The 27,289-nt window shown below is 37.8% G+C and overlaps 3 protein-coding genes across 3 annotated transcripts; 1 reads left to right on the top strand and 2 right to left on the bottom strand.

Moving 5' to 3' along the window:
• Nucleotides 1-1,600: 1,600 nt before the first annotated feature.
• LOC133291712 (uncharacterized) lies at nt 1,601-2,449 on the bottom strand. Its single transcript, XM_061490016.1, has 2 exons — nt 2,226-2,449; nt 1,601-2,126 (listed from the first exon to the last, which is right to left on the bottom strand). Exons 1-2 carry the CDS (start codon nt 2,447-2,449, stop codon nt 1,601-1,603), a joined length of 750 nt encoding a protein of 249 aa, XP_061346000.1.
• A 4,216-nt stretch (nt 2,450-6,665) lies between these two features.
• LOC133291711 (GDSL esterase/lipase At1g09390-like) lies at nt 6,666-20,621 on the bottom strand. Its single transcript, XM_061490014.1, has 5 exons — nt 20,369-20,621; nt 11,678-11,866; nt 8,870-9,030; nt 7,933-8,197; nt 6,666-7,105 (listed from the first exon to the last, which is right to left on the bottom strand). Exons 1-5 carry the CDS (start codon nt 20,619-20,621, stop codon nt 6,873-6,875), a joined length of 1,101 nt encoding a protein of 366 aa, XP_061345998.1. The 3' UTR covers nt 6,666-6,872.
• Nucleotides 20,622-23,022: 2,401 nt separating this feature from the next.
• LOC133291710 (uncharacterized) lies at nt 23,023-25,810 on the top strand. Its single transcript, XM_061490013.1, has 5 exons — nt 23,023-23,385; nt 23,538-23,637; nt 23,722-24,132; nt 24,239-24,913; nt 25,002-25,810. Exons 1-5 carry the CDS (start codon nt 23,023-23,025, stop codon nt 25,808-25,810), a joined length of 2,358 nt encoding a protein of 785 aa, XP_061345997.1.
• The last annotated feature ends 1,479 nt before the right edge of the window (nt 25,811-27,289 follow it).

The raw sequence follows: 27,289 nt of genomic DNA, 5'->3' as shown, positions 1-27,289 counted from the left end.
CCATCATTCTCCCTGCTAAATCGGGCTTGTGAAGGATCTGCCGAATTGGAAAGTCTGATCTGATCACAATTTGGTGTCCTTGAAAATATGCTCTGAGGCGTCTAGCCGAGATAAGCAAGGCGAAAGCCACCTTCTCCAGCTTCTGATACCGGAGCTCTGCTCCCTGTAAGAGCTGATTTACAAAGTAAACTGACTGTTGTCCCTCCTCGTTTTCCTGCACTAGGACCGAGATGACAGCAACATCTCCCACAGAGAGATATATTATCAATGGCTCTTTTTCTCTTGGATTGGTTAAAACTAGTGGTGAAGCCAATTGCTTCTTTATCTCGTGGAATGCAGCTTCACATTCCGAGGTCCACCCATATTGCACCTCCTTCCGCAGTAGCTTGAAAAAAGGTACTGTTGTTTCCGCAAACCGAGGTAGGAATCTAGTGAGGGAGTCTAGCCTTCCAGTTAGCTGTTGGATCTCTTTTTTGCTTGTTGGAGACTTTATTTCCAGCACGGCTCTACACTTGTCCGAGTTGGCCTCTATGCCCCAGTGAGTCAACATGAACCCTAGAAACTTTCTTGCAAGGACCCCAAAAGCACATTTAGCCGGGTTTAGTCGAATATTGTGTTGTCTTAGCTTTTTAAAGGTCTGCTCCAAATCTTCAATGTGCACTGCTGAATTAGTCGATTTGACTATCATGTTGTCTATGTATACCTCCACGCTTTTGCCCAGTTGATCCGTGAACACCTGATTCATCATTCTTTGGTAGGTGGCCCCTAGTTTTTCAATCCAAAGGGCATCACATTGTAACAGTAATTTGCCTTTTCCGCAATGAAAGCAATTTTTTCTTGGTCTTCCGGGTGTAACGGGATTTGATTGTACCCTGAATAAGCATCCATGAAGGATAGCATCCGGAATCCAGACGAACTGTCAACAAATTGATCTATATTGGGCATGTCAAAGTGCATCTCAACTGAAGGCTTAGGGTTACTTTCCACTGCCCTAACTGACTTGAAATAGCAGTCCCGGGACTCTTTCTGGTTCCCAGCAATAGTGATGACCGTGGCTTGCTTACCAATCATCTTAAGTTTCTGATATTTGGTAGAAACCAGCATATCCCAATCATCTTACTATGAACCTTACTCTTTCCGACTTGTATGCCTCCTTCATTCCCAGTGTGAGCCGGAGGTCAATATACCCTTTGGGGATGGTGTTACGACCATTGAATGCAATCAAGGCTGTGTTGCAGGGTTTTAAATCTTCCTCATCTAGGTTCATTTTTTGGAATGCCTGCCATAGGATTATGTCGGCACAGCTGTCGTTGTCCACAAATATTTTTTTGACTTTGCAATTGACTAATGTACCAGTGATAACTAACCTGTCAACATGTCCTGACACCACATCCTCCAACTCTTTCTTAGTGAAATATAGTAGTGGAGCCTCTGATTCGCTTTCTTTAAATTTAGGCCGCTATCGTATCGAAAACACCTCTCTCAAATACTTCCTCCTTGCATTCATGGTATCACCTCCTCCGTCGAAAGCCCCACTAATCACATTGCATTCAAACTCAGGTTCCACGAACTCGTCTTCTTCTCTGGCCGGCTTCTTACCTCAGTTCTCTTCTTTGAGTCTCTTTTCTCGTGGCGGGCTCATATGCCGCCCTCCTCTTCTCTTCTTGTTTCTCCATCCTTGAGTTCGTATTAAATATTGACGCAGCTTCCCGTCTCTGATATATTTTTCAATTGCGTCTCTAAGATCCCAACATTCATCAGTAGTGTGACCAGGGCCATCATGAAATGCACAATATCGAGATTGGTCAAGCCCGGCTGGATTCAGTAATGGCCGAGGCCTATTTACTCTCTTCATTTCCGTGGATGCTACTTCCCTCCAGATTTGTGGCCTGGATGAATTTAAAGGTGCATACCTGTCAAATCTCCCCTTCACCGAAATTTTATCATCTAGTCTTTTACCTCGGAAATCACTTTGCTTCCGGTTTTCGAGCTTCTCCAATTGGTCGAGGTGTTGTCGTTGGTCTGTATTTTCAATTTCCATTTGTTCGAGCTCCAAGTACTTATTTGACCGAGTTGTAAACTCCACTAAAATCCGGACTGGGTCTTTGTATACAGATTTAGCCAGCCTAGAAGAACCAAGTAATCCGGCAATTATTAAATGTAGATGAACATTTTCGGATAATCCAGGAACTTATAAGGCAGCCGTTTTAAAACGGTCTAAATACTTCTGCAATGTTTCCCCAGGTTGTTGTTTTATTTTTCCTAGAGCGAATTCTAACTTTGGCTGTTTTTTGCTAGTAGCAAAATTTAGCAAGAATCTACCTCCGAACTCTTCAAAAGATATGATGGATACCGCCGGTAAAGATGAAAACCATGTTTGAGTTGCTCCCGTCAGCATAATTGCAAAAAGTCGGGTTATCAGAGGTTCTTCAATTCCCTTAATGTACATTGCCGTATCAAAGGCATCTAAATGCACTTGGGGGATCCTGCGTCCCGTCATATTTTACAATTTTTGATAAATTAAGGTTTTCTGGGAAATGTGCGTTCACGATCTCGTCCACGAGGGGGCTATCATTGTACTGCCCCCTGTGATACTTCCTTCTGTAGATCCCGGATACATCATCCGGGTTTCTGGACGGGCATCTCCTATACAGAGGTTGGAGACTCTCTCTCCGCCTTTCTGTACCTTCTTCATTGTTCCAGCCCTCCGGTCGGGGTACTTGATGACGAATCGAATTGGGAATGCGCCTTTGAGGTCCGACCTCAATATTTTCGACGTCCCTCATTTGAGTCCGGGTTCTAATATTATTCTCCTGAGGATTTGTGATCCTCAGGTCATTCATGACCCGAGTTATAGCTTGATCCGGATTCGGGTTAGAGACTCGTCCCACCCGGGCCTCCAGCTCTCGCATCTGTCTAGCACCTGCCTCCCTTTCAAGCTCATGCCTTCGCTCCATCTCCTCCATTCTTCGAAGGACCGCGGCAACAACTAGATTTGTCACTCACGAGTCACCTCCTGTACCATTTGGTCCCTGTATGGAATTCACAACTTGTTCTTCTATCGGTTGTAAACCCTGCATTTATGGGGCATCCATATTGATGACTGGAGTTGATGCCGAATCAGATTGCACATCACTAACATGCACCGCATCAGTATCTATCTGTTGATGGTTCAAAGGATCCTCCCTGATTGGAGGAACATGCTGGTGCCTGGAATTCGATCTTGAAGGTTGTCGATATCCACTTCTCATCGTCCTTGCCATCTCGACCTCTTAAATCACGTGGTAGTAGGAAAGGTTCCCACAGACGGCGTCAATGTTCTGCCTGAGGCAGATGTGTCCGACCGTAGGTCGTAGGTCGGGTATTTGATGTTGGATCTAGTGCTTTCTCTCTAGATACTTATGAGTTAGGTACCTTGGGGACAACGAATCATCACACACTATATGATGGCCTGAGCCAAAGGGGGGGGTGTGCACTGTCGTGATTGCATAAAATAGGGTTAGAGAGATCAGGTCTTTAGCTCCTATTTATAGAGCTTACATTTGGGCTTGTGCTGATTGGGCTTCTCGTAAGCATGGGCCTTTCCCAGGTCCATAACACTCGTGATACTCAAATTCGAATCCCAACGGCTGCAACATAGGAAATATTTTTTTCAAAATCAGTTTGAGCAAAAAAATTGATACCGGATAATATCGGTTTTAAGCAAAAAAATCGATACCAGATAATATCGGTTGAATCGCGGTTCATCACCAGATCACTGGATTGATACCAGATCAATAACATATTCAGTCCATTGCTAAAATCGGATCGATTGATGAGCCAGTTTCTGGGATTTTAATAACAACGCTGAGAAGTGTAGTGTTAGTATATATTGTGGAATACTGGGATCAGGAGATAATTTTATATTTATATTATATATATATATATATATATATATATATATATATATATATGGGGTAGGATATTCGTACATCAGTGTAAGAGTTAGAAGTCTTACACTCAATCTTGACCATTGATCCACTTGTATCCAATGACTCACATTACTAAAAAATTTGAACCTTTAGATATAAGTGATATCAACAGACAAGATTGAGAGTGTAACTTACACCGGTGTAAAATGATCCTGACCCTATATATATATATATATGTATATATATATATATATATATATATATATATATATATAGACAGAGAGAGAGAGAGAGAGGGGTTTTACAAGAGTTATGTCGTAGGAAAAGTGATTTTTCGTTTTGCGTGCCGTAATTTCTTTTTTTCTTTTTTCTTCAAAAAGTGTGAGTCCCACAAAATATTGTGTGTGTAAAAAAATTTGTTGTGTCATGTTAAATGACAAATGCAAACCCCATATATATTTATATATATATATATATATATATATATATATATATATATATAAATAAAAGTGTATAAGATTTATATAAAAAGAAGAGAATAAAAAAAGGGATTATTTTCTTTTATAATAGGATAGAAGTTTTATTTCCTACTCACATAAATAAAATGGAACACACCAATTTTTTTAAAAAAGAAAAAGAAAAAAAGCATGGCACGTTATTTGATATGAGTATAACATAAGAGAGTAATCTCGTATAATATGAAAATATAATTTTCCAAAAAAAAAAGAATTCCACATAATTAGATAAAATTATCTTTTTGGGAGAAGTTATACTTACTGTTTTTTTTATTATCTCTTACTATCAAATTTTAATTGTTGATTTTCTTCAATCTAACGGTTATAATTTATTGGATCACACTTATTAATTAATTATTAATTCTACTAAATTATAACCATTAAATTGTCAGAAATTAACGGTTAAAATTTAATAGTAAAAAATAAAAAAAAATTAATAAATATAATATCTCTTTATCTCTTAAAATATTAGAAATATTAACTCCATAGATTATACAACACTCCCACGATTGAGGTAATAGACTAATAGTGGCCATCTCTTTCTCGTAAACGACAGGAGAAGGAAGGAATCCTTAACTTTAGCTTTTTAAGGGGAGGCTCAGCTTGCCTAATCCGTACTCCTTCAGGGTCTAGCTTGCAAGGGAGAAAAAAAATGGAAAAAACGTGTGTTATTTTAAAGGATGTAAAATTATGTCATTTTAAAAGTGAGAAAGAGATAGATAAAGGAGGAGAGAGAGTTGACAAAAAAATTAAAAATAAAGATGTGGGTCTCATCTTTTTGTGAAAGTGAAAGGATATAAGTTGTGTCTTTTAAAAGGATAAATACTCTATTCAAAAATGATAGATGAAGATCAGGAAGGATCATTTTGACATCTGTCATGTGACAGGTAAATTTGTGGACTTTAAATTAGCAGTTTAGTCTTATTTTGATAACAAATTATTACATGATGTAGGTATTAAGTTTTGCTTTATAATATTTTATTACATAATATTTATAAAAAAGGTAGCATCATTTTATATTGATGTAAATTATATTCTCAATTTTGACCATTACTTTTATTTATATTTAATAGTTTTAATTTATTAGATATTTGAACTGTTAAATATAAATAAATTAATGATTAAAATTTAGTGTAAGATTGTTTATTTTTACATCAGTGTAAAAATATCTTGCTCATATAAAAATATTAAACTAGCCATCAACAATGATGTGACTTAAATGGTAAATATTTCAACGAGATATATTTTACAACAATGTTAATACTCTAATCCCGCTAAAGAATACTTTGTGAGGAGAAACAACTTGAATACATGTTAAGGATTGGTCTAATATTCCAAGTGTGTGAAAATATTTTGTTACAATAGATATTTAGTCAACAATTTGTTATAGCGTTTTAGATCTAATTTGTAATTATTATTATCTTTTGGTAAGCAATTTGTAATTATTTTAATAAAAAGTATGATTTTTTTTGAATATCTATAATAAAGAGGAGATATGTATCGAAAAGTATTAAATACATAATACGAGGAAAAAATAATTTACTCAAAGTAAACGGTTAATAATTCACAATAACAAACACATGTTACTATGAGTCCATGAACACTTTCGTATACTTATTTGAACATTTTCTTTAATCGGTCAATGATTTATTCTTTTAAATACTTTCTGTAATATTTTTTTTTTATTGAGCCATGTTTTATATTCCTTAATTAATTAATAAAAGAAAAAAAAATTAAACAAATATGAGATGTGATCCAATAATAAAAAATATGTCAACGAAAGTATTAAAAAAGTGTGCCGGAAGAATTTCTCTTGTTTGCATAGTATATCATGAATTTAATGTTTATTATATATTGTAGGAAATAAATTTATTTTCTACACACATGACAGACAATATGTGGAATCCATGTAAGCTAAAATATAAATTCCATACACTTATATATATATGAGGAAGGATCCGTTTACAAACTTTTTTTATAAATTTTTGCAAATTATACTATGTACTCTCGGGAGAATATAATGTAACCTAGTGTTCTCCCGGAAGTACATATTGTAGTTTGTAAACAAAAAATTTATAAATATAGTCCTCTCCTATATACATAAATAAATTTATTTTTTACAACAAAATAAATATTAAACCCATGTATCATACATCCCTTGTTGACAAGTAAAAGAGTAATGCCTGGCTGGCATCCCTTATCACCTTATGCTTCTAAGCGGATTGCACTTTCCTTTCTTTTTTCTTTCATTTTTAACATTAGCAAAGTTTTAGTGTCCCTAATTTGATAGGGTTTCAGCATGGGCAAGAGTCTACTAACCAAGAAAGAACAAACAAGCATGGGCATTGGTAAATCCGTAAATGACAAACTCTGTTCTTGGAGAATTACATAGATGATTAGACAATAACTCATAACTGTTGGTTCATAACGAACATGAACATGATAATCAGTGGAGGCAGAAGAAATCAAAAGGTGTCCGTGGTGTGGAATAAGCCGTGGAAAGTATCTTAGAAGCTATCACTGTATTAGCCGCCTCAGAATGATGAATCCCGTCCCAACTCACATACCGAGATCCTTCAGAACAAACCTGATAACCAGGTTGACCACATGTCACCCTTTTGTCAAAATTGTAAGGAGGTCCTCCATAGCCGCAGCACACCATCAGTGGATTTGAGAAACCTAATCATTAATGCATTTACATTTACAATCTCCATCACTTGAAAAATAATAATAATGATAATAACAACAACTATACTGAACTGTTTGGGTCTGACTGGATAGAGCCACTGATGTATTTTAGGGTCAAATATGTTGATATAGGGATACTCATAGTAGCAATTGGTAAAGACCAAGGCACTGTTGAGGCTTCCTAATCCCATGATGCTGTACATCAAAGGGGAGGAGTGTGTGTGAATAGCTAACGTGGCTCCACATTTATGCAGAGTGACAGCTCATAAAATGGGTAGATGAGAAGATGCCTCTTCCATGGATGAAGGGGGATATTTAGAAAAAAGATGTCCCTCTCAAGTATGGGAAAGAGAATGTGGGGTGCGTGCAGAGCTGTACCACCTAGCTATGTCTTGTCTCTGAGACAAGGCATATTGTGCCGTCCATTGTTGTCAGTGCACAGTAGGCATATTGTGCCGTCCATTGTTGTCAGTGCACAGTAGATAACAGTGCAGAGAAGAAAGAGGAGTCCCTTGTGTTGGGTTTCTATGGCTCATTATAGGGTGCCCTTTAAAAGGTTCTAGATGTGAGTTACTAATGTTGGGTCTAGCTTATTGGGCTTATAAAGTGGGCCGGCCAGAATATCTACTATTACTACTACCATAGGAAAATGCTATAACTTGGACCATTTGCCAGTTAATCCCAGCATAGTATGCTAAATTTGCCAATTATGTTATCACAGTCCTTGGATTAAATTCAGGGAAACGAGATTCAGATTAGCATCACAATCGTGAATTAAATAATGAATTGATCAGGACTAAAGTCATTGATTAGCTTACCATATTTGGTGGCGTTTGTGATGAGGTCATACTTAATGGCATAAATATCAACGTACACTAAAGTAGCACCGCTCAATTCAGTTCTTAGTTTCTGACACAAATGAAGCAGCGCTTGATTAAACAATCTTGCAGCAGCGTTATAACTAGAAAGACATCCAAATGAATCTAGCTCCTTCGTTTGAGTCAATGCAAGTATTTTAGGAAGACAACCCAAAGGCCCAGTATTGTGAACCCAAAACTTCCTAGCACCTTGATTATACAAACTCTGCATTTTTTTCAACAGAAATACGTTACTGAGTAGGAAGCCTTTTTCTATAATCGATTCAAACTGATCTTGTATCTTATGCGATACGTAGAGACGAACAAAGCATCTTGAGTAATAAATAAAAATCCATGGTTGGAGCACCCTAAACAAATAATATACAGTGAAATTCTCATGTTGTTCTCAGGATCAAAGAAGAATATTTCAAGAGGATGGGATTATGATATGGTCATCCAACATAGTATCAAATCAATAAATGAGAAACTTGTTAATTAAGATGAGAAGTTAATATAAAGCTAAAATCGGATTAGATTAATGATGTGACTGAAAATACCTCAAAACTTCATATCAGATTTTATTTTTTGGAGGACAATTAAGTACTTACATTCTTATTTCTTTTATTTATTATCCATGATCTGTCGAATCCCAATAAATTTCCAAGTAAGCAGTTATAAACCATAAAGATACATTTTCTGATGCAAAGAGGGCACTTGGTGAGTGTAAAGAATATTATCTAGAGGATTAGGATCATTTTCACAATCGCATGATTTAAGCCTCTTCCAGAATACCACAAATCATCACTAGTTCATTATTAATAAAGAACAACAATGTAACATTTCATAGACAGATTCAACAAGCAAGTTTACTCAACAATTCAAAGAACACCGGACTGACCTTGACTGCGTTCTCAATTTCAGTGATAATTGCTGGGATCTTCTTGGTAACTTGCATATATGACAGGTTTTTGGAAAATGAATCAGCAAGGTCATTTTGCCCGATATCAATCAAGTACAGTGCATTCCGAAAGCCATCATCATTGATCAAATTTCTAGCACCTAGAAGTTTGTAGTGCAATTAATTAGTTCACTAGTAAATTCAAATTTCCACATAAGAAGTATTTGAATATGAATAGGTTTACTAGCATAAAATTCACGTTATTCCAATAGCAATAATTTGATACCTCAAGCATTGTTGTCAAAGGGGTTGAAGTTGATAATAATCCCAAAAATATTTTCAAGAAAAGCCGGTCAATAACTCAAACAACTATCAGTGCCATATTCAATAAGAATGTCAGAGAAGAAGCATGCCTTGACATATGTACATTTTTATACAACAATGCCATACCGTTCAATGTGTTAAAGGGTGAGGAATTCCCTAAGATGTGTGAATCTATTGCAAGGCATGGTCCAGGCTTTAAGCCACCATCATACCATGAGGGTAGAGTCAAATTTTTGAAGATAAAATATGATATAACAATGGAGTTAATTGAAGAATACAAGGCTGAATGGAAGAGAGTAGGATGCACAATAATGACTGATGGGCGAACGGATAAAAGAAGGAGGACAATCATAAATTTTTGTGTGAATAGCCCTGTGGGTATTGTTTTATTCAAGTCCATTGATGCATCTCATATTACCAAAACAAATGATAAAATTTTTAAGATGATTGATGAAGTTGTTGAGGAAGTTGGTGAAGAAAATGTTGTACACGTTGTGACGGATAATGCGGCAAATTACAAAGCGATCGGAGAGATGTTGATGGCAAAAAGAAAAAAGCTATATTGGACACCTTGTGCAGCCCACTGCATTGATTTGATGTTGGAGGATTTTGGGAAGAAAATACCGGTTCATCAAGATACTATTCAAAAGGGAAGAAAAATTACAACATTTATTTATTCTAGAACTTCCCTCATTTCCTTTCTGCAAAAAAGAGACCAAAGGTAAAGATTTGGTTAGAAACGCCATGACTCGTTTTGCCACATCTTACTTGACTTTGACATGCCTCAATGAGAACAAGCTTGCATTGAGAAGAATGTTTAATTCCAAAGAATGGAAGGCTAGTAGGTATGCAAGGTCAAGGGATGAGAAGTTCATTGAAGATGTTGTCATGGACAAGGAATTTTGGCAAAATATTATAACATGCTTGAGGGGAGCTTATCCTTTGATGAAAGTGCTCCGAATTGTTGATTCGGATGACAAGTCAGCCATGAGATTGATTTATGAAGAAATGGATCAGGCTAAAGAGAAAATTCAAGAAGCCTTTGATGGTGTTGAAATATTGTAAGTTATCATGTTAGTTTTAGAAGTATTCTTTTTTACTCTTTGTTTCAAAACTAATTTTAATTTTTTCCATTCTATAGGTAAAAGCCAATATTGGATATTACTGATGCAAGATGGGCAAACCAACTCCATAGGCCTTTGCATACTGCAGGTTATTTCCTTAACCCCCAACTTCATTATATTCCCTCATTCAAAGCTGATTATGAAGTGAAACGTGGACTATATGATTGTTTAGAAAAGATGTTGTGGACTATATGATTGTTTAGAAAAGATGTTTTGGGGGGATATAGAGGAAGTATCTAAGGTTGATCGACAATTTGATGATTTCAAGAAGCGAGTTGGTTCTATAGGTTCCGCACTAGTTGTTGGGATTCTTATGGAGATCAACTTCCAGAGCTCCAAAAACTTGCTATTCGTGTTGTAAGTTTGACATGTAGTTCGTCTGGTTGCGAGCCAAACTGGAGTGCCTTTGAGATGGTATGATTTTATTCTTGAAATATAAATTGTGTTTCGTTTAAAAAAATGATATAAGATGCATATTAATTCTTTTTCTTTGTTTAGGATCACACAAAGAAAAGAAATCATTTGAAGCAAAAGACTACGAATGATGTTATTTTTGTGATGGTCAACTCAAGATTGCGCAAGAAAAAGAAAGCTCAAAACTCCCATGCATATAATTTTGATAATCTTCCATTCGATGATGATTGGATAGTGGAAAATGAAGAAGATTGGGAAGATGTAGACAACTTATATGTTGATGCCCATGATGAGGAAAACTTGGTTGAAGTGAGCGAACCTATGGATAGTCATGATTTGCACATTCCAAGTTTTGCAAAAATGAACTAGTTATAAGAGCAAGAGAAGATGACATTGAGGACATGCAACTCATGCAAGATTATGTGTTTGATTTTAATCAATTGATATAATTTAGGAGTTGTTAAACTTTATTCTTTTGATGTTTTGGAACTTGGTTGTAGGAGTTGTTGAACTCTTTTTATATTTTTGGACTTATGTCTTATATAGTTACTTGACTTGTATCTTTTAAATATGAAGTGTTGTTCAATGAATTTTGAGTAAGGACTAATGTGATTTTTTTTACATGCATATATATATATATATATATATATATATATATATATATATATATATTTTATATCTTGACCTTGGAAACTTTACATTTTGTGTCGTTTATACGATTTACGTTTCTACCATCCTCTTCGGTTTCTACGTAGAAACTCATCTTGACAAGATTGAGCTCAAGTTTTTGCATAAGACTATATCTTAATATCCTACTGGAATAATTAAGATATTGTCGATTGACAAGAAAAAGCCAATTTTAATTCCACTAATAGAAATATAGAATGTATGTTATTTAGCGAACAACGATCGAGATATAGAACAAGCATAACAAAACGAAATATACCTCTGGTTGTGAGTTCAAGGGTACGAGCTTTAAAATGGAGGAACTGCATGACCTGTATATTTAAAGAGAAAGGAACATATTTGGGGAGAGTAGAGGACCCCACCATTGCAAAATTAGCTCCATTTGTAAATGTGGATCCTGACAAGGCGTCCAGGTATGGGGTCAAAAAACTTGTATTCAAGCTTTGGCCTGCAAATGTTAGAAGAAAAAATATTTGGTCAAAAGATATGCAAGATTGAATAATTTTTTTACTAGAAATCACCGAAAAAAGAAAAGAAAACATGTTATGGGTTGGAAATCAACAAAAATAAAAAAGACTTGATTAAAAAATTTAATTTACCTCCACGGGTCAATTAGAATATCCTAAACTTTGTTCATATTTTGTTAAAAAAAAAATATTCACCGTTGCGTAAACTTACTCTCATAATAATATTTAAAATTGTTTATGTTGGAGATTATATGTAACAGTATATTGTTTGAATTCTTTGTAACCGTAGGATTGTTTAGATAGAGTATTTATTTGTTTTAGTCTGTTACGTTGTTACCATTTATTGTATGTTCGCCTATTTAAAGGCTACCAATGAATGAGATAAACACACAGTTGAAATATCAAGTTTATCTTGGTATCAGAGCAATCCTAGTATACACGTTTCCGCATTCCCTGTGCGAAAGCTGGTTCATTTAACATGGCACCAGGTGGTGGCAGCAAGTCCAAAACAACTGATCCTAGTTCGCCATTTTACTTGGCTGGATTCGACAGTCCAGGTCTCTTGTTAACGACTGTCATGCTGCGTGGTGAGGCCAACTATGACAACTGGGCCAAGCTCATGAAAAACGCATTGAAGGCGAAAAACAAATTGGGTTTTGTGACCGGTTCAGTCAAGAAACCAGGAGAGGATGATGCCGAAGAGTAGCGCGCCTGGGAGATGTGCAATTCGATGCTCAATGGTTGGATTCACAACACCATTGATGCAAAACTTCAACCATTCATCAAGTGCTTTGATGACGTCAAGGACTTATGGAATGACCTAGAGGAAAGGTATGCAGTGCAAAACTTTCCAAGACAGTATCAACTGAAATCCAGTTTAGCCAATATCAAGCAACATGGAGATAGTGTTGGTGATTATTACACCAAACTCAGGGCTGTATGGGACGATCTGGAAGGCAACAAAACTCACAAGTCTTGCGATTGTGGTGATAAGTGTGCCATTGCCAAAGCAATCGAGGTCGCGTTTATATCAATTTTTGATGGGGCTGGATGAATCTACATTTGGCAATCTGAGATCCCATATCCTCAACACTTCTCCTCTTCCTAGTGTCAACAAAGTGTACGCAATTGTCACTCAAGAGGAGACCCATCGTAGTATTTCTCGCGTTCAAGATGAGAGGAGTCAGGTAGTGGGATACTCAGCCCAAACCGATTCCATGAAGCAGTCAGACACGTCCATGCAGCAGCGGATGGTTCCTAACAAACCACAAGACAGAATACCTTGTCCTCATTGTGGCAGGACCAATCACGACCCTTCCAAACGCTGGAACGTTCATGGTTTTCCACCAAACAGGAGTGCTGGTCGCGGACGAGGAAGGGGAGGACGTTCGGCAGGACGTTATACGCATGCTCATGCGACGTTTGCAATGGATGCCTCACACCCAGTTGCTGCTAACTCTCTTCCTCCAGACGTCTCCCATTCTGCCTCTTCTCAAGTTGCTGCACACTCCGTTTTGACCCCAGAAATTGTGAACAAACTGTTAACATTGGTAGACCAGCCTCAGTCACATGAAAAATTATCTGGTAAGCGTATTCATTCTCAATGGCTCATTGATAGTGGGGCCTCACGTCATATGACAGGCAATTTGGCTTTATTAGCTGACATTACACCTATTCTCCCTCTATCTGTGACTCTACCAAATGGTTCTATTACTTATGCTGCAAAACAAGGCTCGATGGTGTTTAATACAAACTTCAGCTTGTCAAATGTTTTATATGTGCCTAACTTACGCTGCAATCTCATCTCTGTTTCCCAATTGCTTCACTCCAAGAGCAGTAGCGTTACATTTACTGATAAAAAGTGCATTTTGCAGGACCAAGTGCTGAAGAGGGAGATTGGTTTGGGTGAACTTCATGAAGGAGTCTATGTGTTTCAGTCTTCATGTACTTCAGCTTCGGCAGTTCAAGCAGGAGAGTCAATTGACTTGTGGCACAACAGGCTAGGTCATGCATCCTATGATATCTTATCTCTGGTTCCAGAATTTAAAGCTTTGCAAAATAAAGTAGTATGTAAGGCATGTGAAGTTTGTCATCGTGCCAAGCAAACTAGATCAATGTTTCCTATAAGTTTTTCTCGCAACAAATAATGTTTTGATTTAATCCATTGTGACACTTGGGATCCTTATCAAAATTCTTCTTCTTCTGGTGCACGTTATTTCTTAACTGTGGTGGATGACTATAGTAGGCATGTATGGGTTTTTATGTTGGCCGATAAAAGTGAAACTTATGATCGGATGTGCAAATTTCTTGCTATGGTTCTGAACCAATTTGGTAAAACCGTAAAAATAATAAGGTCTGATAATGGTACTGAGTTCAAATCTAATAACATGGTGAAACTCTTGAATGAAAAAGGTATTTTGCAACAAACAACTTGTGTTTATACGCCTGAACAGAATGGGAGAGTCGAAAGGAGGCATAGACACATCCTTAATGTATCACGTGCCTTACTGTTTCATGCAAATCTCCATGTTGATTTTTGGGAGGAGAGTATTCTTGCTGCTGTTCATATAATTAATAAAACACCTACAAGAGTTCTCCAAGGCAGGTCACCACATGAAGAATTGCATGGAGTTAAACCAGATTATACATACTTGCGCACGTTCGGTTGTCTGTCATTTGCTAATACAAGACCGAAACCAACTGACAAGTTTGCTCCACGTTCGCGACGATGTGTTTTCATCGGATATACAATAGGGCAGAAAGGTTGGAGATTGTTTGATATAGAAGCGCAACAAAGCTTTGTGTCCAGGGATGTAAAATTTTTTGAAAATATTTTTCCTTTTCGCGAAGCTCCAGTTCAATCTGTTTCTACACCAAATTCTCGTGTGCCTACAGAGCCAAATTACTTTGACGAAGGCCAAATTGTCCATGACGGTTTTGATGCATCAAATGACAGCCCAACGCCTAGTGGATCATGTGTTCCTATGGACGATAGGGGGAGTGTTTCGCTGAAAGCAACACCAACTAACGAAGTTGCCGCTAGGGAGTCCTCCTTACTAGAAAGAAGTTCGAGTTCTAGTGATGCATCAACCCAACAGCAGTTGCTGGAAGCAAATCTGCGTCAAACAGTCACACGCCAGCACCGTAACAGGAAGCAGCCATCTTATTTGCAGGACTATGCATGTCAAGTAGCTGAAACACATACTCCTTCATCTCTCCCTACTCAAACCAATGTCACCTCAGGTACTCGGTATCCTATGTGCAATTATCTTAGCCTCACTAACTTTTCTAAGCAACATCAAGATTTTGTTGCAGCTATTGACACAGGTCATGAACCACGTACATTTCAAGATGCTATGAGAGACTCCCGATGGGTGGAAGCCATGAGGGCTGAAATCACAGCCTTAGAAGACAACCATACATGGTGCCTCACGGATTTACCTCCAGGGAAGCGTGCTCTTCCAAGCAAGTGGGTGTTTAAAATAAAATATCGTTCTGATGGAACGGTGGAACGGTATAAGGCAAGATTGGTGATTGCAGATAATTATCAGATTGCCGGAGAAGATTACAGTGAGACTTATGCACCAGTGGAAAAGATGGTGAGTGTACGTACATTGCTTGCAGTGGCTGCAGCAAGAAACTGGGAGTTGCACCAGCTTGATGTTCATAACGCATTCTTGAATGGAGAAATAAGTGAGGAAGTTTACATGAGATTCCCCCCTGGATTCAGTACTGGGTCTAAGCATAAAGTATGTCGTCTTACAAAGTCATTGTATGGTTTGCGCCAATCACCCCGAAACTGGTTTTCCAAACTCAGCAGTTCGTTGACGGCATATGGATTTGTTCAGTCAAAAGCTGATTACACGCTCTTTACTATGCAAAAAGGGGAGGTGTCTCTTGCACTTTTAGTTTATGTCGACGACATCATCTTAGCAGGTAATAATTCACATGCTTGTCTTGCAGTCAAGGAGTATCTGAATCAGTGTTTTAAAATAAAAGACCTGGGTAGTCTGAAATATTTTTTGGGTATTGAAATTGCCCGCAGCAAGAAAGGAATATTTGTATGTCAGCGTAAGTATACCCTGGATATTCTTTCTGATTCCGGGCTCAGTGGATGTAAACCGGCGATTTCCCCCATAGAACAAAATCATCGTCTTGCCTTGGATGACGGACCAGTATATGAGAACCCTGAACAGTATAGAAGACTCATTGGTAAGTTGATTTACCTCACTATCACAAGACCCGACCTGAGCTATGTTGTTCATATCCTTTCTCAATTCATGCATTCACCGCGCCTAGCTCATTATGAGGCTGTTCTCCGGGTTATTCGATATGTAAAGAGAGATCCTGGTCAAGGACTTCTCCTCAAATCGGATTGTGACCTAAAAATTCATGCCTATTGTGATTCGGATTGGGCTTCATGTCCTCTTACCAGACGATCTCTCACTGGTTTCTTTATTATGTTGGGTTCTTCACCCGTATCCTGGAAGACCAAGAAACAAGTAACGGTGTCTCGCTCTTCTGCAGAAGCAGCGTATAGATCAATGACTGCAGCTACAGCAGAGATTGTGTGGCTCAAGTCGTTTCTCACCTCTCTTGGGGTCACTCACTCAAGTCCTATGGAATTGTTTTGTGATAACCAAGCTGTTTTACACATTGCAGCGAATCCGGTGTTTCACGAGCGTACCAAACATATTGAGTTAGATTGCCACTTTGTACGTGAACATATTCTAGCCAAGCATATTACAACAGCTCATGTGCCTTATCGTTCCCAACTTGCTGATTTGTTTACTAAAGCCTTGGGACAACGCGAGCTTCTTAGTTTTCTTCCCAAGTTGGGCATTTCATCCTTACATACTCCAACTTGAGGGGGAGTGTTGGAGATTATATGTAACAGTATATTGTTTGAATTCTTTGTAACGTATATTGTTTGAATTCTTTGTAACCGTAGGTTTGAATTCTTTGTAACGTATATTGTTTGAATTCAATTCTTTGTAACCGTAGGTTTGAATTCTTTGTAACGTATATTGTTTGAATTCTTTGTAACCGTAGGATTGTTTAGATAGAGTATTTATTTGTTTTAGTCTGTTACGTTGTTACCATTTATTGTATGTTCGCCTATTTAAAGGCTACCAATGAATGAGATAAACACACAGTTGAAATATCAAGTTTATTTGTTTACTTACTATAAAATCATTTAATAACTTTTTACACATTTGACTCTATATAAATGATTGACATTATAAAATTCTGAAATCTTTGTTGTCCTTAGGCTAAATATCATGAGTCATGGACAAGGATGCCCCAAACAAAGCACGTAAATTACAGATCTTTGACTTTCCATGACTCGTTTTCTTTGAAAAGCTATCCCAGAAGGACATTTTGGAAAAATTGATTTGTCATTTACCAGATTTTCTGGTTCATTTTAGTCTTTTTTTTTTTTTTTTAAAGTATAGCATTATTTTTTTAATTATGAAATTTATGCAAAATTTTATAAATTAAATAATAAAAGTTATAAATTAATCATATTTAATTTATAAATTAATCACAATTATTATAATTTATAATTTTTATTGCTCAATTTATAATATTTTTATCCTCTGTAATATTCTTGAAAGTGTGGCCAGTCATAGTGGGTTGGTGTAACTGCTGCAGGCAATGAAACACGGACACGTGACTTTTGTGAAAAAATGCGTGTCCGACACGTGTCGGATACCGACACGTTCGGACACGCGTCCGACACGTGTCGGATACCGACACGTTCAGACACGCGTCCGACACGCGATTGACTTTTTAGGACACGTTGACTAGTGGGACACGCGAATTTGATCGAGTCGGACACGCGGTCAACGTATGTGGACACGTTTGAGACACGTTTTGACATTTTTTTTTTTTAAATTAACCTCACCACCGCCGGTCACCCACAGCCCCATACCCATCTCCACCGCACCATCCCTCATCTTGAACCTCTCCTCTTCTTTCACCGTCCCACCCTTCACCACCCATCATCACCGGACATCATCAACCACATGTTTGCGTCCTCTCTATTTAGGCCTTGCCTCAAAAAGAAGAATCAACAAAGAAGCAAAGAAAACGCATCTGAGTTCTCTCTATTTACTCCAAAAGTGAATAGTCGTTTGGTCGCAGGGCTTTCAAAATCTTAGTGGAGAAGCAAAGAAAACGCATCTGAGTTCTTTCCGAACGAGTTTAACATAAATATAAATGGAAGAGGAACAAACAACGAGGTAAAGGTGTAGCCTCTCTATCTCTTTGGGAATGGGTGGCACCGTGGCAGTTGTGTCTCCACACTTTGATTTTAATTTTTTAATTTTTTAAGTCTAGTGCTCATCTAGTGTTCATCATCCATCTTCACACGCCAAGTGGGCTCTTCTTTTTATGTAACCACAGGTCAACCACATTATGAGTTGTCAAATGTATTAAATATAAATTATATTATATATATTAAAAATATTTTTTTAATATCAAAACGTGTCCCAACGTGTCGAAATTTAACATTTTTTAAGATTAACGTGTCGGGGTGTCGTGTCGTGTCCCGTGTCCATGTCCGTGCATCATTGGCTGCAGGTCATCAGTGGGATGGTTGATTTTACAGAAAAAAAAAAACAGTAATTATGAGATATAGGTATAATTTAAAATTTAATTTGAAGTACCATAAAACTATTAATAAATTATCATTTAAAAACCGTGACTTTAATATGATTAGGGTATGCATGAAAACCATTATGTTTCCTGAAACTGTTTTTTAAAAGAAATTATTCTTTTCTATTTCTGTGCATTGAAACAGTTTCTGAGAAGAAAAAAAATGTTTGATAAAATGTACTATTTTTATTTCGAGAATGAGAATTGCGTTTGATAACACAACAAATAATAGAATAAATCATTTCTATTAAACATAAAAAAATTATGGATCATCACTTTCCTTTTCATATGGTGTGGCAGTGGGAGTTGTGGCATGGCGGTGACGGCGGTGGCTGTAGCGTTGATGGTGATAATGGTGGTGGTGACGGCGGCGGTAGTGGTGATGGTGGTGGTGGTGGTGGTGACGGTAGTGGCTGCGGCGATGATGATGGTAATGATGGTGGTGGCGGCGAGGGCAGTAATAGTGACGATGATGGTGATGGTGGTGCGGTGGCAGTGGCGTGGTGACGGTAGTGGTGATGGCATGGTTATGATAGTGGTAATGATGACAGTAGTGGTTGCGGCGACAGTGGTGGTGATGGTAGTGATGGTGGTGGTGACAGTGATGGTAACATAGTTGGTGATGGTAGCGGTGGACGGTAGTAGTGGTGATGGTGGTGATAGAGGTATATGGTGGTGATAGAGATATGGTGGTAGTGATAGCGACGGTGATGTGGAGGTGGTGGTGGTGATGGCGATGGCATCGTGGTGGTGGTGATGGTGGTGACGGTGGCATCGTGGTGGTCGTGTGGGATGGTGCTAGTGGAAAATGATTTAGAGAGACAAGTGTTTCTCATTTTGTGTCTTGGAATAAAAAAAAAAAATAATTGAACCGGTTTATTCTCGGGAACAAAAAAAAATAAACTGATTTTTGTCAAACACGGATTTTATCCATTTCTGTTTCCGGAAACAGGAATTAAACAAAAAAGAGAACTGATACTGCACAACCTTAGAGAGTTAAATCCATTTCAATAACAATAACTCATCAATGTGTTATCAATAAATAATATTCAATTTATGGGAGAAACTACTCTTATGCTACATGTGATAACTTTCTCTCCTACATACCCTTCGATAATTGTGCCACCTTTTTCTTTTCTTTTCTTTTTATTTTTCAGATGGTGGAGCCCACAAATTTATCTCTATGACATGAGATAACTTATCTCCTTTAACATGAGATTAATCAAACCCTAAATTTATTTAATAAATTTATATTGTGAAATAATTTATTTCAACAACATATTAAAAATAATTCTTTAATTAGTAAAAAAAAAATATATATATATATATATATATATATATATATATATATAATAGTTTCATTTACATGAAACAATAAATTATGGTGAGTCTTAAGTTTTTTTTTTTAATCCTAATCCAAATATATATTTTAGTTATGGCTGCAGACAAAATATTCAAAACACGGGCCCTACTTTTCTCCAGACAGCACACTTGCGATTACATGCCACAAAACTCCCCACCGCCAGACACGTCACATGACGGCATGGAATCACAGTATCGACATCGCCGGCTATGTTAATGTCACTCAACAACAACAAATGAAATCGAATCCAAGTCTAAGGCTAACAAAGCAACGAGATTTTAGTATATCGATCAATATGCAGCTATGCAAAACTTACAATCTAATCTAGTCTTGTAACTTTCATTGTCAAATAAGCTCAGTATTTGAAATGCGCGTACTTTATAGTTAATATAAACTAATTGACTAACATGTATCTCTCAGATTTGAATAATCAAAAGTGGCGAGTGGAAGGGGAACTTACAGAGCAAGTCGATGACGAGGCGTCCATCGCACAAGCGACCGGTGGATTTGTGGAAGAAAGTGCGGCCATTGGGAAGGTTGATGGGGAAACCGAGTCCGGAGGCGAGTCCACCCGTGTCCGAGTTGGAATCGCCGAAGACAAATATGATTGCAGGCTTATTGCAGTGACCCTGAGACAGAGCCGAAGATAGTGCAAAAGATAATAGCATCAGCACTAACAAGGCAACATAATGAGAGTCATTGCCAGAGGACATTGTGTTGTGTTGGAACTTGGGGACTAGGGAGTGCGATGGACAAAATAACACCCAGATCAAATCCAACCGACCCTTCTAGTGGTGCTTCCTACCACTCCCTTGTTTTTGTTTTTGTTTTTACCCCGCACAATTCCCAATATATACATGGCAAATGTTTATCTTATGGTATCGGAGATTTATGTTATTGGAGATGAATTATCTTATGTCAGTGAAATAAAAATTATAAAAGGAACAACAAATAATTGGAGCGAAAAAAAAAATTGAAGTGTGATCCACCTTTGTTATATATATATATAGGTACGATCCTTTGACATCAGTGTCAAATTTTAAATTTGACATCTCATCTGAAAGCCGTTTAGATAAAAAAAAATCAATGGTGTCACGTGCAGACAAATTAGAGTCGTTGATCTTTTTTGATCTAACGGCTCTCAGATAAGGTGTCAAATTTAAAATTTGACACTAGTGTCAAAAGATCCTACCTCATATATATATATATATATATATATATATATAGGGTAAATATTTTTACAGTCACTTTAGATAATGTTATCTACAGCTACTCAAAAACTACATCGTTTTGATTAATGAAGGGTGTTTATATAACTTTAGGTGAATTAATGAAGGGTGTTTCAGTAAAATGTATATGATAAACAAATAAACAAAATTACGAAAAACCCTTCATTAATTCACCTAAAGTTATATAAACACCCTTCATTAATCAAAACGACGTAGTTTTTGGATAGCTGTAGATAATCTTATCTAAAGTGGCTATAGAAATATGTTTTCCTATATATATATATATATATATATATATATATATATATATATATATATATATATATATACATATACATACATATACGAGGTAATCATTTGATGATTGTGTATATCATTGAACTTCTCCATTTTCCATAGGTCATCACCAACTTTACTTGTAACATCGCCAAACAATTAGTCCTTGTATCCCTTTGCCTTTTAACATTGCCAACATCAACTCTTTTATCATCTAGTCTCTTGAAACCTTGCTTCGAGCTCACATATCTCCACCTATATGGTTGTTTTGTAATTGTACTCTTGTTATGGTATTGCTTACGTATTCTGAACCCCTTACCTTTTGCGTAAGCATTATAAAAAAAATATGCTTCTTCTAATGTCTCAAAAACTCTAGTTAAAATAGGGGTCTCGCTAATTCAGTATCAACATCTCCCACAATTTCATGTGCATTATCTTCCTCACATTCACCATCTTTGTTTGCCATGATTTCACTAAGATCATCTTCTTTAAATTCATCCGTGTCTTTTTCCAAATCAACAATATCATCTGCACATACTAAACTTCCACTCATATCAATGTCTTCAATAGTTACAATTTGAGAGTGGTCCATCATGAAGAAAAATTTAAATCTGCAAAATATACTTGCTGTAAGAAAAATTTTAAATATGCAAAATTTTAAGGTATACCCCAACAAAGAGAGATTGTGAATCATTATCCTGATGCTTATCACTTCTAATAGAAAACTTGATCAATGTGTTTTGCTTATATTAATATTTTCGTCGTAGTATAATACAAGACAAAATTAGGATACAAGATACAATTAAGATATGTACAAAAACTTAACCATCTTTTGATTGAAGCATGTACAAGGCCAAAATCAGCTAACTAAAATACAATTGAGATATGTACAAAAAATAAAAATACAATTAAGAAGAATAGAAATTTATATCGGGAGTTCCTCGGCTTTCAGTGTTTACAGGTTCAAAGCGGCAAAAAATTCGTACTAATGTTATTTTTCAAATGTATCTCCATCCTAAAACACATTTGAAATGAATGGCCATACTAGAGCAGTCAAACATGTAGGTTTGACTGACGAGATAAGTCCCGCCAGTGAGAAAGACGAGATCAGAAGCCACGTAGGAAGCCCAACCAATCGCGTCAGTCCATGTCACGTGTTTTCCACGTATCCCGCCACCTGCTGTGACATGTACCAGTCCCACCATGTCAGTTGGCGAGACTAAGCCACGTGTGTGACACATCCGCAGTTCTTGTGACGCGTTCCAGCCACCCCTCGCCATACTCGTGAGGTAGCGTCCCGTACTCAATAAAATAATTGTGGGGTAGCGTCCGGTACTAAATCTCGCCACTGACACTTACGGTGATACCTTCCTGGTTATATATAGGGTCTTCCGGTGTTTGCTAGTATTGAAAATTTTGAATTTGGGTTATGTTTGCTATTTTTGTATATGATTTTGACGGACGGTTTCTTTACTTGTAGTAATTTTGTTTGTATCACTTGTTGTGTGTAATTAATTTCCAAAAGGTTTTGTGTCACTTGCTGTAATGCGGATTCAAATGTTGTTTATTTACTTTTTGTGTTATTTGCATATACCCCTGTATTATTACAATGGAACAATATCGGTCTTTTGTATATTATAATGGTTCTAAAATTAACGGTGTAGGCGGGTTGAGATTCGAGAGGGAAAAAAGAGCAATGTATATTGTGCGAGGCTTGTCCATTGAAGATCTACTTCAGAAGATTCGCCAGAAGTTGAAGTTGCAACAAAATCAGGTAATTTCTTCAATAACGGGTCGAGTCCCATGTGGAAATCGCAAATATGCAGGTTTTGATCTAACTGATGATGAGGACGTTGATATTTTTCTTGGAACATTTGTCCAAAACTCTACTACGTCTCAATTTGTTGAGTTATACGTGGATATTGAGACATCAGACGAAATGTCAACACCGCACGTGGGTTGGACCTTAACAGTCAGACACAAATGTCGTCATCATCGGTACCCAAGCCCACACAATCAACTATTGCGCATGGAGATGAAAGCGACTATATGGTAGATGTTGAACCTGACAATGAAGAGGAGGAGGAAGATGAAGACACTCTATTGACAAATGACCATGATTAGAATGATAGTGATGGAGGTGATGATGAACATCATGATAATCCCATAACACAGGAGACAGTTATCCCTGCGTCCAATAATGCAGTTATTCCACTAACATCAGGTTAGCCATTGAACGTGTTGTATGATTAAATTTTTTTTAATCACTTTAATATTTGCCAAATCGTATTTTTTTATTTTTTTGTAGATGTGACACCATTTTGGGATGAGATCCCACACTATGAGGCTGTTAATTTGGATTATCCGAACGAAGACATACTGGATGTTGAAGGCTTAGGTCGTGGTCCATGGACAAGAGGAGACGAAATGTATGTGAAACAAGAGTTCCGATTGAAGAGCGATGTGCAAGCCGCTATAAAACATTACTGCATGAATGAGCATCAAGAAGCTGTAGTGGTTGAGAGTACTACCACAAAGTTGTCTATGAAATGTCGTAAGCATGAAGAAGGCTGCAATTGGAGAGTAAGGGCAATTAAACAGAAGAATAGCAACAGCTGGGTAGTCAGTAAATGGGGTGGAAAACATTCTTATGTCAGCACAACCCTTTCGCAAGATAACAAACAACTTGATTCACAATTTATATCTGAGGCCATTCTAGGTACTATATACATTGTTGAAGTTTTCGTACTGCGACAATTTATGTGTTAATCATGTGAAGGTGGATATTATTACTAATTACAAATATGCTCTATATCTGTATGCAGACATGGTGAAGGCTTCGCCATCGGTGGCCGTTATCTTGATACAAGAACGAGTTACTGCCCTTTTTGGATATAATGTTTCTTATAGGAAGGCGTGGAAGGGAAAGCAGAAAGCAATTGCTAAGATTTACGGTGATTGGGACGAGTCATACACGTTCTTGCCAAGATGGTTCGCGCACATGTTGAATTTTTCTCCGGGGTCTGTTTACCATATTCAACATGGATCGTGTGTCATGAATGGACAAGTTATTACTGGGTCTAGGGTTTTTCAACGTGTTTTCTGGACTTTCGATCAATGTCGGGAGGCGTTTAAATGGTGTAAACCAGTCATACAGGTCGATGGTACGCATTTGTACGGTAAATACAAAGGGACATTATTGATCGCCATAACGCAAGATGGAAACAATGAGGTATTGCCAATCGCATTTGCGGTCGTTGAAAGTGAAACTAAAGATGCATGGGAATATTTTTTGGCATCCATCCGAATGCATGTAACCAGTAAGACTGGAATAAGCCTTATTTCTGATCGACACAAAAGCATTTTATTAGCAGTGGCCAATCCAGACATTGGATGGCAACCTCCTAATGCATACTATGTGTTTTGCCTTCGTCATGTGGGGAGCAATTTTAATACACGATTCAAGGATCAATACATGAAGGGTTTTCTAAAGAAGCTAGGTTATATATGCAAACTAGTTACATGAAACTAAGTAAATCCTTTGTCGATTGGGTCCTTTATTATATTAATATGTGTTTTTTTTCGCAGGATATGTTGCAAATAAAGACTACTTTGATGCCGCGTATGCCGAGTTCTGCAGCATTAGTCCAGAAGTCGCTGCGTGGATTGAGGCTTTTCCAAAAGAGAAATGGACTCGGAGTTACGACGAGGGTGGACGAAGATATGGTCACATGACAACTAACTTGTCTGAATCAGTCAACAGGGTTTTTAAGGGAGCGAGGAACATGCCAATAACTTCTTTGGTAAAATGCACATATAGTGGACTTGCTCGTTACTTTTTTAAAAGAGGGTGTAAAGCACAGAAAGATGCCGAGATTGGAAAGCATTTCTCAAATGTTATTTCAGAAGCGATGACAAAGAACAATGAGAGGGCTACATCAATGCTTGTTCGGGAGTATAATGTGGCGCGCACCTCATTTGAAGTCGATGACCAAGGGTCTACTTTTTGGGTTAACCTTAGTGATCGGAAATGCCAATGTGGTAAGTTTCAAGCATTCAAAATCCTGTGTAGCCATGTTATTGCATCATGTAAGAAGGTAGCCCTTGATGTTGAGCAATACGTGGATCCGGTATTCTCAGTAACCTCCATTATGCATGTCTACTCTTCTCCATTTTTGCCGATTGGTAGTGAAGATGGAATTCCCCCACATCCCGGTCCAAAGCTTGTGCCTGATGTCTCAATGATGCGTGGACAGGGCCGTCCTAAATTCACACGTATTCGCAATGAAATGGACGAACTTGAAGACCAACCAAGTTCTAGCCGAACTAAATGTAGTATATGTAAGATGGTCGGACATAATAGGCGTGCATGTCCTACAAGACGCATATCAAATTAATGTGTTGGAATGATGCCAAAATTGTAATATAATATCTATCTTTCAGTAATCGCAAATCTAGTTGAGTACACACTTTTGTGTGACAGTGTAATAATAAAAAGACGACGTGCAAGAAGTGAAATAAAAATCGGACAACATAACAGCAGAAAAATGGACAATCCCCTTAAACCTGAAATGCAGAAAATAACAGTCCAAATACATATCAACCATATCCATAGTTGGGAATTCCGAGTTCCCAGATACAAATCATTCTACAGTACTACACATGAAACCATACATGACATAACAAAAAACAGTAAATTACAATAATCCATAAGTACAGTCATCCACATACACATCTAAAATGCATAGATAGGGAAACTATGATGGTGGAGTATAAGTAGGCCATGGTCTGTTACGCGCATCACGTTCAGGGTTCCTGCGAATGACACCACCCACTCTCTCTGTATCAGGATCATACCTAATATCGAAATCCTCTGCTGCTGCTTGGAGAAAGTCGTCCCATGTGTCCTCTTCTGACTGATGCTGACTGCGAGACGTATATGATGTTTCCCTATGACCGTACCTTCTTGCAGTGACACTACTAGACTGGGTCCCGTGATATGCACCGAATGCTGACAATCCGTGTACCGGATGATATGAACTGAACCCTGCCAATGGTAGAGTTCGCGCACTCTGATCAAACTGGGTACTCATCCACTGATATGAGGCAGGAAACTGTGTTTGAGAGTGTGGCGACAAGTGAGGATCTAAACCAAATGACATATGTGTAGGCATCTGTATCGACATCTGCATGGGCATGGGCGCGGTCATCTGCATAGACATGTGTGGAGACATCTGCATGGACATCTGGGTCGGCATCTGCATAGGCATCTGTGGAGACATCTGCACAGGCATCTGCATAGGCATCTGTGGAGACATCTGCACAGACATCTGCATAGGCATCTGCGTCGGCATCTCTGTGGGCATCGACGTGGGCATCTGTGAGGGAAACCACTGAATAGGAGTAAATGCCATAGTGGGCCACATCGGAGGTCTATAAACACCAACGCCCCGTGGACCACCTGCAGGGATATCGTATGTCTGGTGCTCAATGCGTGGTCGTCGACGAAAAATTCCCCTACCCTCCTTCGCATAAGGTGGTACATCAATCTCTGGATCAGGCACATTAACTAATAGACCGGATGGTGCAATTGGGCCAGGCTCTGCAACACGTCCGAATTCTCTAAGAGCACACAATAACTGGTCACACACCTCTTGCACCTGATGTTCATCGCACTGAGCATGCATCTGTGGAGAATGCATCCACCATATCCATTCTACGCAGTCAACCTGTATCACAAAAAACAATACTTGATTAAGATTAACATGAACTACAGAATACCATAAATCATAATTAAAATACATAAAAGGCAAGAACAACAATATTACGTACAACATGGCCAATCTTTGCAACCTGCCTCGTCATGAACCATCGAG

This window comes from Gastrolobium bilobum, unplaced genomic scaffold, assembly GCF_033153095.1.
Source record: "Gastrolobium bilobum isolate Gb01-03AN ecotype WA unplaced genomic scaffold, APGP_CSIRO_Gbil_v1 utg25045, whole genome shotgun sequence".
NCBI classification, from domain to species: domain Eukaryota; kingdom Viridiplantae; phylum Streptophyta; class Magnoliopsida; order Fabales; family Fabaceae; genus Gastrolobium; species Gastrolobium bilobum.
This window is presented reverse-complemented; position numbering and strand designations above follow the sequence as displayed.